This window comes from Echinops telfairi, unplaced genomic scaffold (assembly GCF_000313985.2).
Source record: "Echinops telfairi isolate 266 unplaced genomic scaffold, ASM31398v2 ScPeMD7_7457;HRSCAF=8495, whole genome shotgun sequence".
Classification (NCBI taxonomy): Eukaryota; Metazoa; Chordata; class Mammalia; order Afrosoricida; family Tenrecidae; genus Echinops; species Echinops telfairi.
The window spans coordinates 18280621-18296609 of NW_022111357.1; the positions used below are offsets into that span (position 1 = coordinate 18280621).

A 15989-nucleotide genomic window follows, 5' to 3' on the forward strand; every position below is an offset into this window, starting at 1 on the left:
GAGAGGCAAAACTGTAGGTAGGTCTTATTTTCGGAGGATGTCTTACTTTCGGGGAAACAGGGTAGTTGAGGAGATGAGATTCCCACCGATAAGGTTGCTGGTCCTTGATCACTTGTTTCTGGGGGTGATGAGACCTAGTGTGAAGGTTAAGGCGGAGCAGTGCAATCACACCTGATCTGGTATGTGCTGAGTCACCTCTTCCTGTAGGGGGACAATCAGTTCCCACTATCCCCCACAGTCCAGTTCAAAAGCCCTTTCTCCAAATGTCTTCTTCAGTGTCCCAAGCGGGGGGACTTGACTGGTATGAATCTCCAGCATATCTGTCTTATAGTTTGTGAACTTTCTAAGGGCACGAGTAAAACTCAGACCCATCACGTCACGTACAGAAGGACGCAGAGGGGAAAGTCTAAGCACCCCGTATTCCTCAGCATTTATCACCGTCTACCTCAATAGTCCTGTATATGTGCAGAAGGGATCATCGTCATCTCTCTCCCCTAAAGCAGGCATTACTAAATGCTTGCTGAATGAATCCATGTCGCAAAACATTTTTAGAGAAAGGTGAGAAGGAAAGAAGTGATTTCCCCCCTCAGGGGACTGGTGGAACCCTGTCAAACACTCCCTCTCCTCCCACCTCCATTAAAGAACAAACCACGTCTACTTCTAGGCACACTAAGCGTCTGGTTTCTGTTTTAGCAGGGTCTCAGAAGGAAATGACTTTTCTCTGAAATTGGGGATGCCCAACCCAGCTGCTGCATTGTTAGACCTCAGGGTAAACAGGAAGCTTCCTGCCGGGGCCCTTCATGTCCCTGGCCCAGCCCATTAAAGTCTGTAATGGGATGGTAAAAGGACAGCTGCCCGCCATAAAAACAGCCCTTTCCTTAGACCCTCAGAGACCAGCAAGGAGGTGCTCTAAAGTGAGAGAGGACGGTGCCTTTTCCAGGCCTCACCAGGGGCTTCCACCTCGCCATGGCCTTCAGTCATCTACAGCTGGAACCATCACGGGCTTTGCCGAGTAACGAGTGGGTTAGCTCTTTGGTATCTGTTGAAATGATGGAACTCCCACTTACAAGGTTCCTGGTCTTTGAAATCATTCGTTTCTGGCGGTGACGAGATCTAATGTGAAGGTTAAACTCTGATCGCCAGAGCACTGCCTGACCCGGAGTGTGAATCACCTCTTCCTGTAGGGAACAATTAGTTCCCATGCCCTCTGAAAAGGAGGTTAAGATGACTTTATGAGCGCAAAGAATCCAGTGCTCCTGCCCGAAGAGTAAAAACCTACAAAAGGCCCAACTCCTTCTGCGCACAGGGTAGAAGTCCCTGGATTTGCAGCTGTTGGTGAGGAGAGGGGAGCGGTTTCTGCCAGCTGGAGGGGCACTAGGGCAAGGGTGATTACAGTTTGCCAAGAAGGGCACTTGGGTGTCTTGGCAGAAGGTAGAGGGCTGCCCCAATCTGTGTGTACATTTTCAGAAGCATTTGACTCTGAACCAAATTCTCTCAGCTGTGCTAGTGCTGGGGCGCTGGATGGGAAATGCTTATTGGCCAGGCTGACCTGAAACAGAGGGTGCTGGGGCTCTGCCAGGAGCTTCCCCTCAGCTGGCAAGTTTCGCGGTCTGTCACCGTCGGAGGGAGTGTGTCAAAATTCCAATTCTCAGGGCTCTCTAGATGCTGCTTCTGGTTACTCATCTATTCTGCTGGTTGGACTTTTTGAGTCAAGTGGGGAACAGAGTGGTGCTAATACAGAATCTAACTTGCCTGGCTCAAGAACTGAGAAATGACCTCACTACCATTATCGTGAAGGTCTCAACCAAATGGAGACCAGGAAGTAGGACAGAAAACTCTTCACGCAGCCTTGGGCTCCCATGCAACTGCACTGGCCCCTCTGACCTGTCTCCCATGCAAGCAAGCACAGGTGCCAGAGAAGGGCAGAAAAGTCAGCCAGTTTTGACCATTCAGTCCCCGGCACAGGTTTACTTTCGGAGGACAATAAGCCTTTCTTGTCAGATGCCACGGCTTTCCTTACTTTGAAGAAAAGTTTGTGTAAGTACCTTTTTAAGGGTTGCATCTGCTAATGGCTGAAATCGAGATGGCTGGAGATATTATATCCTAAACTACACCGCTGAGCCTCTGTATCAGCGCTGGGATGATTCCACTGAAGGCAGTCCGTGAGACCCTGCAGCGGAGGGCTCCGCTTCCTGTAGGAGGAGTATACTTCCTTAGGCCCAGGGCTCTGGGAATCGCCCAAAGCCCTGCAGCGAGCTGGCACACAGGGTTTTGCTGGAGGACTAGAACCCAGGGCTCCTGCCTCTTCACACAGTGTTCTCTACCTTGCTTTTTGTTGCTCCTGGAGAAAGAGTCTCCCCGTAATCTGTGTCAGGTCTTAAAGGGTAGCTAACTGCATGGATAACTGAATGTTAAGTTGCATGTATTTTATGTTTTCATATAAATACATCCACAAATCATTACAAAACCATCAGAAAAATGTCCCACTCAGGAGAGATGGCTTCACCATACTATTGCCACTACACCAAATGGCTTCCACCGGCAAGAGCTTTTGGCGAGATTTACATCATTTAAATTTATGTGTGACTCGGAGAGAGGTTTGACTATCTCTGCGATGCTTGGCTGACTGGAGGGCAGAGGCAGTGTATTTCAGGCTTGGAGGTAAGATCTTCACTTATAGCAAAAATACTTACTGCTCGAAATTTATCGTCGCCAGAAGCAGAGGGCTCTCTCATGGTGCCCATTTCCCCTCTATGTAACCAGTCTCCAAAAGCAAGGGCAAGAGAGGTTTCAAATGGACAGGGCAGCACAGGCAGACCCAGTGTGTCTTTGTACTTTCGGAGCCCTGGGTTAAGTCATGTCCAAGGCAGGAAGTTGCAATGCAGGAGCAGTCCCAGGAGCCAGTAGGTGAGGAAGTAGCCCAGAACGCACTGTGTGACTGGAGAGCAGGTTTTCCAGTTGTGCAAAAGCCTCTTGATGTGGATTCTTGGGACTGTTTGTCCTGGTGGAGAGCTCCCCGCCAAGGGGTTCCACGGCACAGTCTCCAGGGACCTCAGCAACGGCTCCTGGTTCTGAAGCAGGTGAGCTGGGAACCAGTACACAATAGGAGTGGCGGATCCCAGAAACCTGGTAAGCACCTGGAAACCAGAGAAGAAAAAATGCCTTTACTGCAATGACACCGACTCACACTGGGCCAGCTGGGGACTTCCCACTTCCTAGTGGCCTCGGGCCCATAAGTCCACTAGAAATGTGTCACATTGACAAAGAAATTCAGCAGCGCTGAAGGTCTGCTTTATAAAGATGTGACACCAGCTAGTCGACCTCAATGCTATAAATAAAAATTTATACAAAGTAATTACCACAATAATGTGGTGATCAACAGTAAAAATTCAACGTCTGGGGTCTAATTGTAGCCCAGGATCTGGCCTCTACACTCTGGACCATGATGTGGGGGCTGGGAACCTGGGATGTAACCAATAGGGATGTGGGAGCAGAGAGATTCACTAGTCTCCCTCCCAGGAGAGTTCAGAGCCAGGTCTCCAAATGGCCTCATGCATCCGACCTCCTGGGAGCTCACTGGACCGGCACTCACTCTACTCCCTAATCTGGCTGAAAACGCGGAATGCTATTTTCCCCTGTGATTCTTATGCACGCAGTTAAAAACTTTACAGTCATTGTGCACCGCCAAGTGGCAGACACCGCTCAGAAGAGGTCAGCGTAGGGACAGAGAGATTTTCTTGGGGTTATGTTGAAACCGAGGCCAGAGCTGGGAAGAAAAAACCAGATGTGATCATACTCCTCCTATCCCTGCTGCTGCAGGCAATGAGCTCTCGACAGCTGCCTCGGCACAGCGCCAGAAGCCACTGCTCCAGTCCATCTTCTGGGTATAAAGATGAGGGCAGGTCTCTGCTAACATCAGATCCATCCACAATCGTGCTGTCTTCACACAACCTCCCACTTGCCCAAAATGTTCTTCCTCTGCCTTTCAGATGGAAAATTCCTTCTTCCTCTTCAGGATCAGCTTACTGCAACTCCTTCCTCACTCCTTCAATCAGCTAGTGCTCTCCCTCGGAGCTCCCACAGTGCTTTATCTCAAAAGCAACCCCTCTTCCATTCTGCTGGACTGGAATTTTATCTGTTGAATGTCCGTCTCACCAGTTAGACCATGAGACCCAGTAGGGCAGCAATTCTATTCCCTATGGTGTCACCTAGGGTCTGACAGAGAATTGTTGAATGAATAAATTAAGTATTGGTCACCGAAATGCAAGAAGATAGCTATTTCCCCTTGCTCCCTCATGGAGTTTTGCCCATATTCCCAGCTTTATCCTAGTTGGGAGTCCGCCTCACCTGAACATGCATGCACAGAACTCCAAACAGCAGCAGCACTGCAGCGTGAACCAGGTATACAAACACCTGAGGACTGAGGAATCCTGCAGCAGGCTTCTTGAGGGTCTCGCCATTCTTGTTCCTTTGCAGCCCAAGTGTAAGGCAGAGCCAAGGGTGGGTGGTCACATATGTCCATGTCGCCCAGGCAACCAGTACAGCCATTGGTGCAGCCAATAGAAAATTAGGCACCTGCCTGAGTTCATAGTATCTCAAAAAACCAACATTCCAGTAGACATCCTGGATATAGTTGTATATCAGGGGAAGACTCCAGGAGCACCAAGGAGGCGCATTCCCGTCCGCAACACGGTAGCCCTTCTCCATCGCGAACTGCAACAAGGGTTTAGGGATGGGCTGGACTGAACCTGGCAGACAGAACTGAGTGTAGGCATAATACTGAAAGAGGACAAAGGGAAGGCCAAGTGCGAATACTGACAGGAATACTGAGGCTATCAGTTTAATGAGCTGCCTCAGGGGACTCTCCACCTTGAGAGAAGAGAAAAAGCTTTGGCACTGGGCATGCACAAGAAACCCAATGTTGACCAGCCCATTGGAGCGCACCCCAGTGGCAAGGGCAAAGAGGAGTCCACTGGCCCAGCTTTGGCTTCTCTCTAGCTGCCCCATGGCACTGAATGTCAAGAGGGCAAACAGAGCTTCGGAGTAACCAGCTGCCAGGAAGACATTGGCAGGGCTGAGGCAGAAGAGCAGCGCGGTATAGAACGCCTGGCGGGGACTACGCAAAACCAGACAGCTCAGGTCATGAAGTGCCACTGCCGCCAGCACAGAGAACAAGGAGTTCAGTAATGCCACTGAAATTAGCAAGCAACTGCGTGGGCTCAGTAAGGCCTGTAGGGGGCTCAGCAACAGTTCCGTGCCCAGCAGCAGAGCCAGAGGGAAACCAGGGAAAAAGGCAAAGTTGTGTTCGTACAGGTAGCCATGCTCAGCAATGAACAGGAAGTGCTCGGCATCCCAATGAGACAGGCCACCCAGCAGGAATTCCACAAGCTGGTCCAAGGCGCCTGAGGGGGCCAGGCGAGGAGGGGAGAAGGCTTCCGCCTGGTGATCTGGGATGATGGCGTTGAACAGGGCCTGTGGGGTAAGGGAGAACCCGGTTAGTCGGTGAATGACTGCAAGAAAAATATCAGTGTTTAACAACAAAAAAGGACCTGCTGGGGGAAGTGAGTTCCGGTTTAGACTAGCTAAGTTTGAGGTGGATATCTATAAGCAAAAGGCAGAAGGGGCAGTGATACACACGTTTGTGGGTCTGAAAGGAAATTACGGCTGGAGTTGGAAATGTGTGAGTTACATGTGTACAGAATGTACTTAAATCGATAGGACTGGATGAGACTGTTTAGGGAAGACGTACAGACACGTCGACCTTTAGAGGTTAGGAAGACGTGGAAGGTCTAGTACTAAAGGTAGAAAAAGAATAATTCATGAGTTAGGAGCAAAACCGTGAGAATCAAGTGAAGAGAGGGAGTGGTCAACTGCTCCATGCTGCTGCTAAGTCAGTTAAGATGGGATTCAAGAGTGATCACGAGATGCAACAACGTGGAAGTCATCAGTGACTTTGACAAAAGCGGTTTCAGTGGAGAGGAAGAAAGAGAAGTCTGTGTTCAATAGAAAGCAGAAGAGAAATTGGAGCCAGTGCACACAGTTTTGAAAAATGTTGCTCTCAGGAGAGACGACATAAGGGTAAGTAGGTGTACAAAGATGCGCTGTCAAGAGAATGTCGGTGCTTTCAAGGTGAGATGGGAGCGGTGCTATGGAAAGAAAACCAATGACGATGCGAGAGCGAGAGCACAAGAGCGAGAACTGCCGGGGCAGGTGCTAAAAGAATAAAACTGATGCACAGGTAGAGGAACTAGCCTTAGAGAGGAGGGCAGACAGTTCATCCAAACTCCAGCAGTGAAGGCACAGAGATACAGGCGTCAGTAGGCTGGGGGATGTAGTGCGAGCCTGCAGAAGGTCTCTCTCTTTAAAAATGTGATTTTATTTTTGAGAATACACACAACAAGGCATTACTCATCCACTGTTTATATACACACAATTCAGTGCCAGTTGATTACACTGCTCAAGTTATGCAACCACTCTCTACTCCTTTCCTCAGTTGTTCCCCTTCCATAAACGGAACTCACGGTTTCCTAAGGCTCCTGTCTAATCTTTTAAGTTACTGGTGTCAGTGTGATCCCATGTTAAACACACAAACGACCCAAACTCACTGACAACAATTTGCTTCTGAGTCACAGTGACCCACAGGACCCAGTAGAGCTTCTCCAAGATTAAAACGTATGGACAGACAGCAGCTTCTATCTCCCACAGTGACTGGGGGGGGGTTGAACTATCAACCTTGGGGGTTAGCAGCCTAGTTCTTAACGCAACACACCACCAGGGCCCATATGATCTCATATTAGATAGTTCTTAAAAGAATGTAATGCTCAAGGAAGTTAGTTTTGTTTGTTTGTTTTTAATTTAACTAGTCAAGCAAACAATCGTTTGGTTTTAAGAAACTTTAGTGGATATTTTTGGTTTAAGGTTTAAAGTAATTTCAGAGGTTCATCCAGCCTCAGTGGCTCTAAAGGAGTCCATGAGAATTTGAATTCTGTTCTGTATTTTTTTTTTTTCTGTATTTTTGTTTTTTGATCAGTATTCTTTTACAGAATCTTTGATAAAAATGTTCAGTACCTGGTCAAGCTGCGAACCATCCGGTTCTTCTGGTCTCAGGACAAAGGAAGTAATTGTTCTTGGAGGCAATTAGCCACACATTCCATATCCTCCTCCTAGTCCTGTCTCTCCCCCTTCTTCTGTGGCTCCAGAGGCCAAGTGTCATGCTTTGGATGGCAGCTTGCAAACTTTTACGACCCCAGGCATTATTCAATGCATGAGGAGATAGAACAGAAGCACTAAACACATATTGGTCCAATTCACTAGGCTGTCCCATGAAACCATGGCCCTAAACCTCCAGGCCAAGGAGCCAACCCTAGCAGGTGTTTGGTTGTTTATGAACAGGCAGCCTCAGCAGCTGCTCCCTTTTCTGGTTTTGGTCAGTGTTGTAAATAGGTCTGTCACGGAAGTTCTCTTCTGATGGCAGTTATTTTTCTGAGTTTTCACTCAGAAAATGAAGTTATCAGTTGAGATTGAAGAACGGGAAAAGCTACTGAGACTTAAGAAGAAAAGGTGGAAAATAAGTTACCAGAGACTCTGGGTTTCAAAATAGGCTGCCCACTAGTAACATCCAGGGGGTTAAAAAACGAAACAAATCTAACAATCATGAGCATAGTCTTCCTGGGGGGACACTGAGGTCACAAAGACCACATTCTACATCCCGCTTTGGTGAATTGCGACTGGGGTCCTACAAACTTGTGAGCCAGTCATCTAAGGTTCACTGGCATTAGTCTGTCCCTGTCTGGAGGAAAGAATAGTGAATCAAACTGGGAGACACATGGGAGCCATTATTCCAAGGGACTAACGCAGCACACAGACATTAGTGTCCATGACTCTGAGGCCGGAGGAACTACACGGTGCTAGCAGGTACCACCACAAGCTGTTCGGAAGAGGACCACCTTGGACGATCCTGGATAGCCAAAACCAAACTCACCGCCTTCCAGTCGATGCGGACTCACAATGACCCTAGAGGACAGGGTAAAACTGACCCTGTGAGTTTCCGAGACCGGAGCTCAAAGCTCCACCTTTCTCCCACAGAGCAGCTGGTGATTTCAAACCACCCACCTCGTGACCACTCCACCACCAGTGGGAGAAGAATATGGAACAAAAACCAAAATCTTTCTGGTCAGAGAGAGACTGGTGGAACCCCAAGACGATGGCCCTTAGTCACCCTGTAGGTCTGGAACCGAATTCACACCCAAGTTAGAATCATCAGCCACTTGGGATCAAAAGGCAGCATTTACCGTGGACAAAGCTCTGAAGGTCAGGAAAGGAGGAGGAGTGGAAATGGGAGACCGGGAGGGAGTGAAGAGAGTGAGGGCACATGGAAGGGGTCGCAACAGATGAGCTGAAACAATATGTGTGAGAATTGTGGGATATGAAATTATGACCTGCTCTGGAAACTTTCACCAAATTCACAGTAAAAAGTGAAAACAAAACTACGCCAACACCTGGGCCTTTCTGAGCTGTGAAGATTTAACTGGTAAGACGTGCTGGTGGGCACTGGGAGTGGTAAAAGCTCTCCAGGTGATTCTAATGTGCAGACATTTTGAGGTAATTAAGGAAGTGCATTAAGGTTGCCAGGTAGCAATAAGGGATCTCTGGGTGGACGCTCCTGACTAAAAAGAAACTAGTTAGTACAGATGTGTGTTTTTCTCTGTGCAGGCATGGGATAGGCAGATAATTGAATTTAGCCAAGGCTGGGCTTTTGCCTGAAAATACAACAAACAGAGAGGGTAGCAAAAGAGTTGAGTATGTCTGCACAGGAAAGATGCTCATGATGGACCACTGATCTAAGCTGGGTAAGGAAGGGGGTCGAGGGCAAGAAGGACCGTGAAATGGTGGTAAGAGGGAGGACTCTTCGGCCCTGAGGGGGTGGGAAAACTGTGAAGAGTGTCGGTACTAGAGAGAGGGAGCTGAAAATATATGAGATGATGGTTGGAGAATGGAATACTTAAAATTGATATTATTTGGCACAGAGTGGGGGTGGGTGGGGTTTAGGGAATGACTGAAAGTGGAAAGAACAAGGTCATTAGAAGGGAGTAAAGAGACTAGTTTTATTAAGATTTAAGTCATCGAGGAATCAACAGAAATGCTGTAAGACAAGAGACAATGAACCAAGAGCCAACCCTTCAAGGAATGCGGAATGATCTGTGGATCTGTAGATGACCACACAGAAGGGTAACGATATAATCTGATGGTATGATCTTTAAAGCTGAGGGGGAGGGAGGGGAGAGAGATTAAGGGATAATAAAATAACTGTTAAACGTCCTTTTGCCTCTCTAAAGTAAGTTCTTTGATGGGAAAGGACATGGCCTTTCATAATTCCACCTATGAGAGCTCTTGGACCACAAACCCACAGCTGTGAAAGTCCACACTGACCCACAGTGACCCTACAGGACAGAGCAGAAATGTCCCATAGGGCTTCCAAGGCTGTAAATCTTGACGGAGGCACATTGCCACATCTTCCACCTAAGGAGCTGGTGGGTTCACTTGCTGACATTTTGGTTAGCAGCCAAGTGCTTTAGCCACGGTACCAGCCAGGCTCCTCCTTGTAACATCAACAAGAAAAACAAAAGAACCCGGTCATCAAGTAGATTCTAAACCTAAAAATCGGAGCAAAATAAAATCAAACAAAAATAAATCTGAGCAAAAAGCCTCGTCTTTCTCCCACAGAGTGGCTGGTGGATTTGAACTGCTGACCTTGCAGTTAGCAGCCTAATACATAACCCACTGTGCCACCAGGACTCTAGGAACATAGTAGGTATTTCATAAATGTCAGTGGCTGGGTGAACTGTCCAGGGGAAACATACTCATTCCAAAATCACCATCTAAATTAGAAGCCAGGTGGCCTGGTTCCCTCCTCTGATTCACAGTACGGGTTCCTTTGGTTCTGCCAATAACCAACTGCTCCTGGTTCAGAACCATCTTGCGAGTCAGTTTCTCCAGTCTCACGACAGGAGCCTAATCCCATTGTAAGACTTTCTTTTTGGTCAGTTTCGGTATCAGACCCGTTCAACCAGTGAAAACATATGGAACAGGAGTGACGCTCACGGATAACGACCCTCGTCTCCAAGTAGAAGACACTTCTGATACACCCAGGACCGAGCATAGCACACGATGCCTCATCGCGTGAGAGAGGAAAGAGGCCAGGTTTCCACAAAGGAGTGAGACAGGAGTCTTCGGCATGAGAGAAGGCACACAGTTAGGTGGAAATAATACCCCTGGGGTGCTGACAATGTCCCACTGCCACTCATAAGGTTTCCAGTGGCCAACTCATCCGAGGTGGACATCTCAGTCCTCCCCCAGTCTGGTCTTCCACCTGAAGAGCCGTGGGACGACACGCAGAGTATCGCACATGAAAAAGCAAAAGGTCCCTAAAGACAAGAAAGAGGAGACGTCAGAAGAGGCTCTGCGACGTCCTCCTGACCGTAAAGGAAGTGGAGGAAATGAAGTAAAAGAGCCGGCAAAACCGGCAGTCATGTCACTAAAAGTACAAGAATACGCTGAGTTATCAAGTGACGGGTTTAAAACTTGAGTTTTCAAAAAAAAGTCATTAAATGAATTTTGGTCTGGGATTATGTCAAAATTTCCTACAATTACTGAAACAGCCCTAAACATTTCTGCCATTTCATACTATGTATTTATGTAAAGTGGTATTCTCAGCACTGATGATTATAAAATCAATATATCAATCAACTCTGAAAAATGTTGAAGATGCTCTATATCTCACGGTATCAAATATTCCGACAAGATTTATTTATGAAAAATAAACATATTCATCTCATTAGTACCAAATTTGCTTTCATGTTTAATGATAAAATTATATGCATACCAAAAGTTTTTGAAATAAACTTAATGACACTTTTTTACCAGAAAATACAAACTAAAGGGCAGCTCTAGAAGAAAAAGAAAAGCATTATAATGAAAGGTGCAAAGGCCTGGAATTAGTCAAAAAGGATGAACACAATTGGCATATCTCAAGCTGAGAGAAATTAAGAGGAAAAATGGTAATACTGAAATATTCTATGGGCAAAAAGGGCACAAGAAGCATCAAAAGAAAAACGGAAAGAAGATACAGTGTGACCTAAACGAGCTGGTCAATGTTCAGCCATGGTCAGAGGTGGTATGAAACTAAGATCGAATGACACTGAAGGGAGACATCTAAGTTTTACTGTAGGAATTTTTTTTAAAAAAAGAAAAAACCAGAAGGCCTCAGGAATCGACAGAATACCAAATATTTCAACAAGCTGATGAAGCCCTGGAAGCACTCACGAGGCTTATGCTCAGAAATTTGGAAGAAGGCTTCCTGGCCAACCAACAGGAAGAAACGCCCATTTCTGGCTGTCCTAAAGAGAGGTGACCCTATAAAATGCTGAATTATTAAGCGATATCACTAATATCACATGCAAGTAAAATTCTGCTGAAGTTCATCCAGTGGTTGCAGCAGTACATTGATAGGGAGCTGCCAGAAATTCAAGCTGGATTCAGAAGAGGATGTGACATGAGGTATATCATTGCTCATGTCTGAGGGATCTTGACTGAAAGCTTAATATACCAAAAAAGATGCTTCCTTGTGCTTTATTGACTATGCAAAGGCATTTGACTGTGTGGATCGAAACTATGGATAACATTGAGAGGAATGAGAATTCCACAATACCCCATTGTGCTCATGCAGAACCTGTAAACCGACCAAGAGGCAGTTGTACGACCAGAACTAGGGAATACTGTGTAGTTTAAGATCAGGAAAGGCGTGCACCAGTGCTGCATACTGACTCAATCTGTATGCTTAATCTGGGAAAATAATTAGAGAATCTGGACCGTATGAAACAGAAGGCAGCATCAGGATTGGAGGAATCATCTGAGATATGTAGTTAACGCAAAATCTTGCTTGCTGAAGGCAACAAGTGAAATCAAAGACCGATGACAATCAAAGATTGCAGCCTTCAGTATGGATTGCAACTCAATGTAAAGAAAACCAAAAGCCTCACAACTGGACCAACAGACAACACCATAATAAATGGAGAAAATGTTGACATTTTGTCAAAGATGTAATTTTTGCTTGTCTCCCCAATCAAGTATCGTAGAAGCAACTCAACCCACTGACATCGTGTCAGTTCTAACTCAGAGCAACCCTAAAGGCAGAGTAGGACTGCCCATGGTTTCCAAGACAGTAACGCTTTATGGGAACAAAAAGCCTCATCTTCCTCCCGTGGAGTGGCTGGCGATGTTCAACTGCTGACTTTGCAGTTAAGAGCCTGTGCATAACCTACTGCACCAAAGAAGCAACATTTAAGACATCAAATAAGGCAAACCAGTTGGAAAGACTTTTTTTTACAGTGTTAAGGAGCAAAGACGTCCTTTGTGGACTAAGGTGTGCCTGATTCAAGCCTTGGTATTTCATTTGCCTCATATGCATGTGAAAGGTGGACGGACAGGTGAATAAGGCGGACTGGAGAGTAACAGATACATTTGAATTATGGTACTGGTGAGGAATAGTGAAAGTACCTTGCCCTGTCAAAAGAACACACATCTGTCTCGAAAGAAGTACAGCCAAAATGATCCTTAGCAGTGTCTCATTACTTTAAATATGTTGTTAGGAAAGACCAGTCCCTGGAAAAGGACAACATGCTTGGTAAAGGGTCTGCGCCCAAAAGGAAGACCCTTAATGAGATAGACTGACAGTGTCTGCAGGAATGGGCTCAAACCTAACCATTGTGAAGCTGGCAAAGGACTGGCAGTGAGTTTTCATTCTGTTGTACAGAGGGTCACTCTGAGTTGGAAGTGTGACTTGATGGAACCAAGTAATAACAGGTGCTGACACAAATGCAAGTAGACACCCAGGACCGAGTAGAACTCACATAAAGCAGCAAATGCCTCCTGAGAGTTGTGTGTGTTGAAGCAGCAAGGGGAGTCTCCCATGGGAGGAAACAGGTGACATCACAACTTAAATGAATATGCACAAGGATCTTAGGACTTTGGCAGCACCATCTCCCTCCCAGTCAACTGACTGAAGTGGAGCTCAGCCTCCTGGCAAACGAACCCAAGACAATGTTTTGAGCTGTCAAACTCTTAAGGGTAGGTATATCTGGCTGGAGAAAATCTTAGTCTGTTGGAAAGATCTTTAGTTTAGAAGTTAAGATATCTGGGGTCTAACAGGGCCTTCTTTTTCCTTGCTATTGAGTTTGGAAAAGTTGTCTAACTTTTCTGGACCTTTGCTGTTTATGTGTAAAGTAAGGGATTACTAGATCATTTGTAAGATTTCTCACTACTTTTCAGTTAGAAATTCTTTGTCTCTGTTTATAGCCACGTAGAGAGGCACAGGGTATGTAGTCCCCTGGGAGATGAGGTCCACTCTTAGTGCCTTGCCCAATATGTAGTAGTGGTCGTGGCATGTTCTGGACAAAGGATCAGAGACTGACCTGCAGGACTAGAGTCAGGACCCGGCAGCAGACTGCAAACTTCAGCACCTCTTTCCTGGATGGGTCCAGGAGCCACATCCTCTCACCATCAGGAATTCAGGGGTGTTGCACCAGGACAGAGCTCCTCAGGCTTCTAAACTCCAAAACCCAAGAAGGAAATATCACACGTGAGCCCACAGCAAATTCTTTAAAGTACTCTTCAGAGAACGCCGCCAACGCCACTCCCACCCCCCACCCCCAGCATTACCATGGTAAACTTTGCCACCTATCTGCCCAGATGTAGGAAAAGTATCTTGAAGGCAGGTAGAACCCCTTGGTACCCCGCCCCCCCAGTACTGTATTCTTATAGGAAGGGTCCTGCATGGAAGGTATGATGCTGGAAAGCTGAGCTCGCAGAACATGTTTACCAGCCTGTTGAGTGCTCCTATGAAGGAACTAATGACCTGGCTGTCAGAGGCTCTCATTTAGCCCCTCTAGACCTTGGTTCTTAACACACAAAGTGGGAGTCATGGCTTGCGTTGCCTCGTTCACAAAGTTGTCACGTTGGTGAAATGCACTAAAGTGTGAACAACTACGTAAGTCTCTGATGTGGGTATTACTTCTGTGTACCGTTTTCCTCTTGACCAGAATGATAGACCAGAGCCCCCAAAGCAGGGCATAGGGCTGTACTGGAAGACCGTAATGACTACATACACCAGCCTAACTCTCTGATGTGTGTTCAGCTGGTCTGTTAAATTAAGTGGAGGAAGCAAAGGAAACCACCAGTCAGCAGGACTTCAGCCAGCTCACAATGCTAAAACAAATTTATGGCAAGGACAGAGCTGACTACCAGAAATGGTGAAAACAGTTACTCCCCATCTCTTTATTGGAATGACTTCAATAGGTAAACAATCGCAAAGCCACCCTGAGGCAAGGAATACACTTTAAGGTTTTTGGTTTTTTTGGGTTTTGTCAACTTCTTGAGCTAAATAAATAAGTCCCAATGGCTTCTACACCAGCACCAACCTGGGAAAACACAAAATAGGGCAAAAACATCCGAGATGACAGTGTGTCATAAAAGTTAATGCTGTCTCCAAAGAGGAGAAATAGTTATTTAACTGAGAAGCCAATAAGAAGGGCTCCTTTTAATCTGCACCTTCTCTTATCTGGTTAATACCTTCCAGATCTTGAGGTATCTGGAATTCTCTGATACTCACTAGGCAATGTGATCAACCTCATGATATGCTCTCATTGCACTCTGCATTGCTCTCTTTATTGATATTACTTAGTTGTCAGCCCCAATACACTGGCAGCTTTATGAGGACGGAGGCTTTGTCTCTCTTGCTCACTCATGTATTCCCAGGGCTTCACATACAAACACTTGAAACCTGTATTCTGAGTAAGTGGAAGTGCTTAGCACAGGATACAACATCCCCAATTTACTTCTCCGCGCGAAAGTATTCCTCCCACTGTCAGTCAAGAGCGAGACCCAGAACCCATCGGAAAATAACCTTTGCACCGAAAGAGCCAGTAGCAACCGCCGTCTTCCCTGAGCACAAGGGGGCGCCTGCTGCCTGCTCCAGACCCGGAAGCCCGCAGGAAGGGCGGGGCCTCCGGCTCCACACCGGTTCCTCCAGAACCCTCACTTCAAAGACGGTCTTCCGAAAACCCGCCGCCGAGCAGCCGCAGCCCTCGGTAAACCAACGTCTGACTTGCCGAATCTCGGGAACGCACAGAAAACAGCCAGCCAGCCGCACACGGCTGCTCCTTCCCGATCGGACCGTGAATTCCTTCCTTTCCCCTTCCCTGACTCCCACCCACACGCAGGCCGGACCTTAGGGACCTTTGGAAAAGCCCTGGACCCGCCACTCCCGCGTCCCCCTCGCTGTCTCCACCCTCACCGACCGCAGTGCCCGGCAGCCTGCACTTGGCCGACAGCAAACCAAGTGCCAACAAGAAAGCAGCCGGCTCTGCCTTCCAACTAATTACCGACCTCCCTTCCCAACGGCCCTTCGCGAAGCCAGACTTTAAAAGCTGGCAGCGCAGTTAGCACTGCGCTCATGAGATAACACAGGTGGGTGATTAGCAACCCCCACCCCCCTCCTTTACCATTTTGACCTCGGAGAGCTCACTGAACCCTGTGAGGTCAGCATTCGAGTTGCCACCCACAATTTACACAGGAGGTCAACAGGCACACCCAAGGCTACGCAGTTTGGGGTCACTGGTTCTGGGTTTTGTCTTCCCACCTACCCTCACCCCGCCTGGTGTGCACGTCTTTCAGAGGCGAGAGAACCACACAGGCCTCCCCATTCCCGACTCAGGGCTTCGTCCAGCGAGAGCCTTGCGGGGTACGTTTCGGGCAGGAGCGCCTTGAAAATTATTAAAACTGGTTGGACCGGGGGCCAGGCCCTTCGGGGTACAGCTACATTCTCTTTAGGGTGCAAGTCGCCCAGATCTGGCGTGCCAGAGCCTAGAGGCCTCGCGGGCGGGCCGCCGCCTCGACGCCCACAGACGGCCCCGAAGCTCATCCTAACCCGCGCC

General features: G+C 47.4%; 1 protein-coding gene across 4 annotated transcripts in view; it reads right to left on the minus strand.

Moving 5' to 3' along the window:
- Window positions 1-2405: 2405 nt before the first annotated feature.
- PIGV (phosphatidylinositol glycan anchor biosynthesis class V) overlaps window positions 2406-15989 on the minus strand; it is a 15024-nt gene continuing 1440 nt past the window's right edge. Inside the window, exons 1-4 of one of the 4 annotated variants that reach the window (XM_045299172.1) lie at window positions 15699-15957; window positions 13470-13602; window positions 4348-5472; window positions 2406-3137 (exon numbers count right to left, since the gene is read on the minus strand). In XM_045299172.1, the coding sequence (XP_045155107.1) occupies window positions 2856-3137; window positions 4348-5472; window positions 13470-13547 (1485 nt within the window). In that variant the 5' untranslated portion in view covers window positions 13548-13602; window positions 15699-15957 and the 3' untranslated portion in view covers window positions 2406-2855. Of the gene's footprint in view, window positions 3138-4347; window positions 5473-13469; window positions 13608-14959; window positions 15958-15989 lie in introns of those variants that run through there. The other 3 variants (XM_004705076.2, XM_045299171.1, XM_045299173.1) reach the window with 3 other exon arrangements.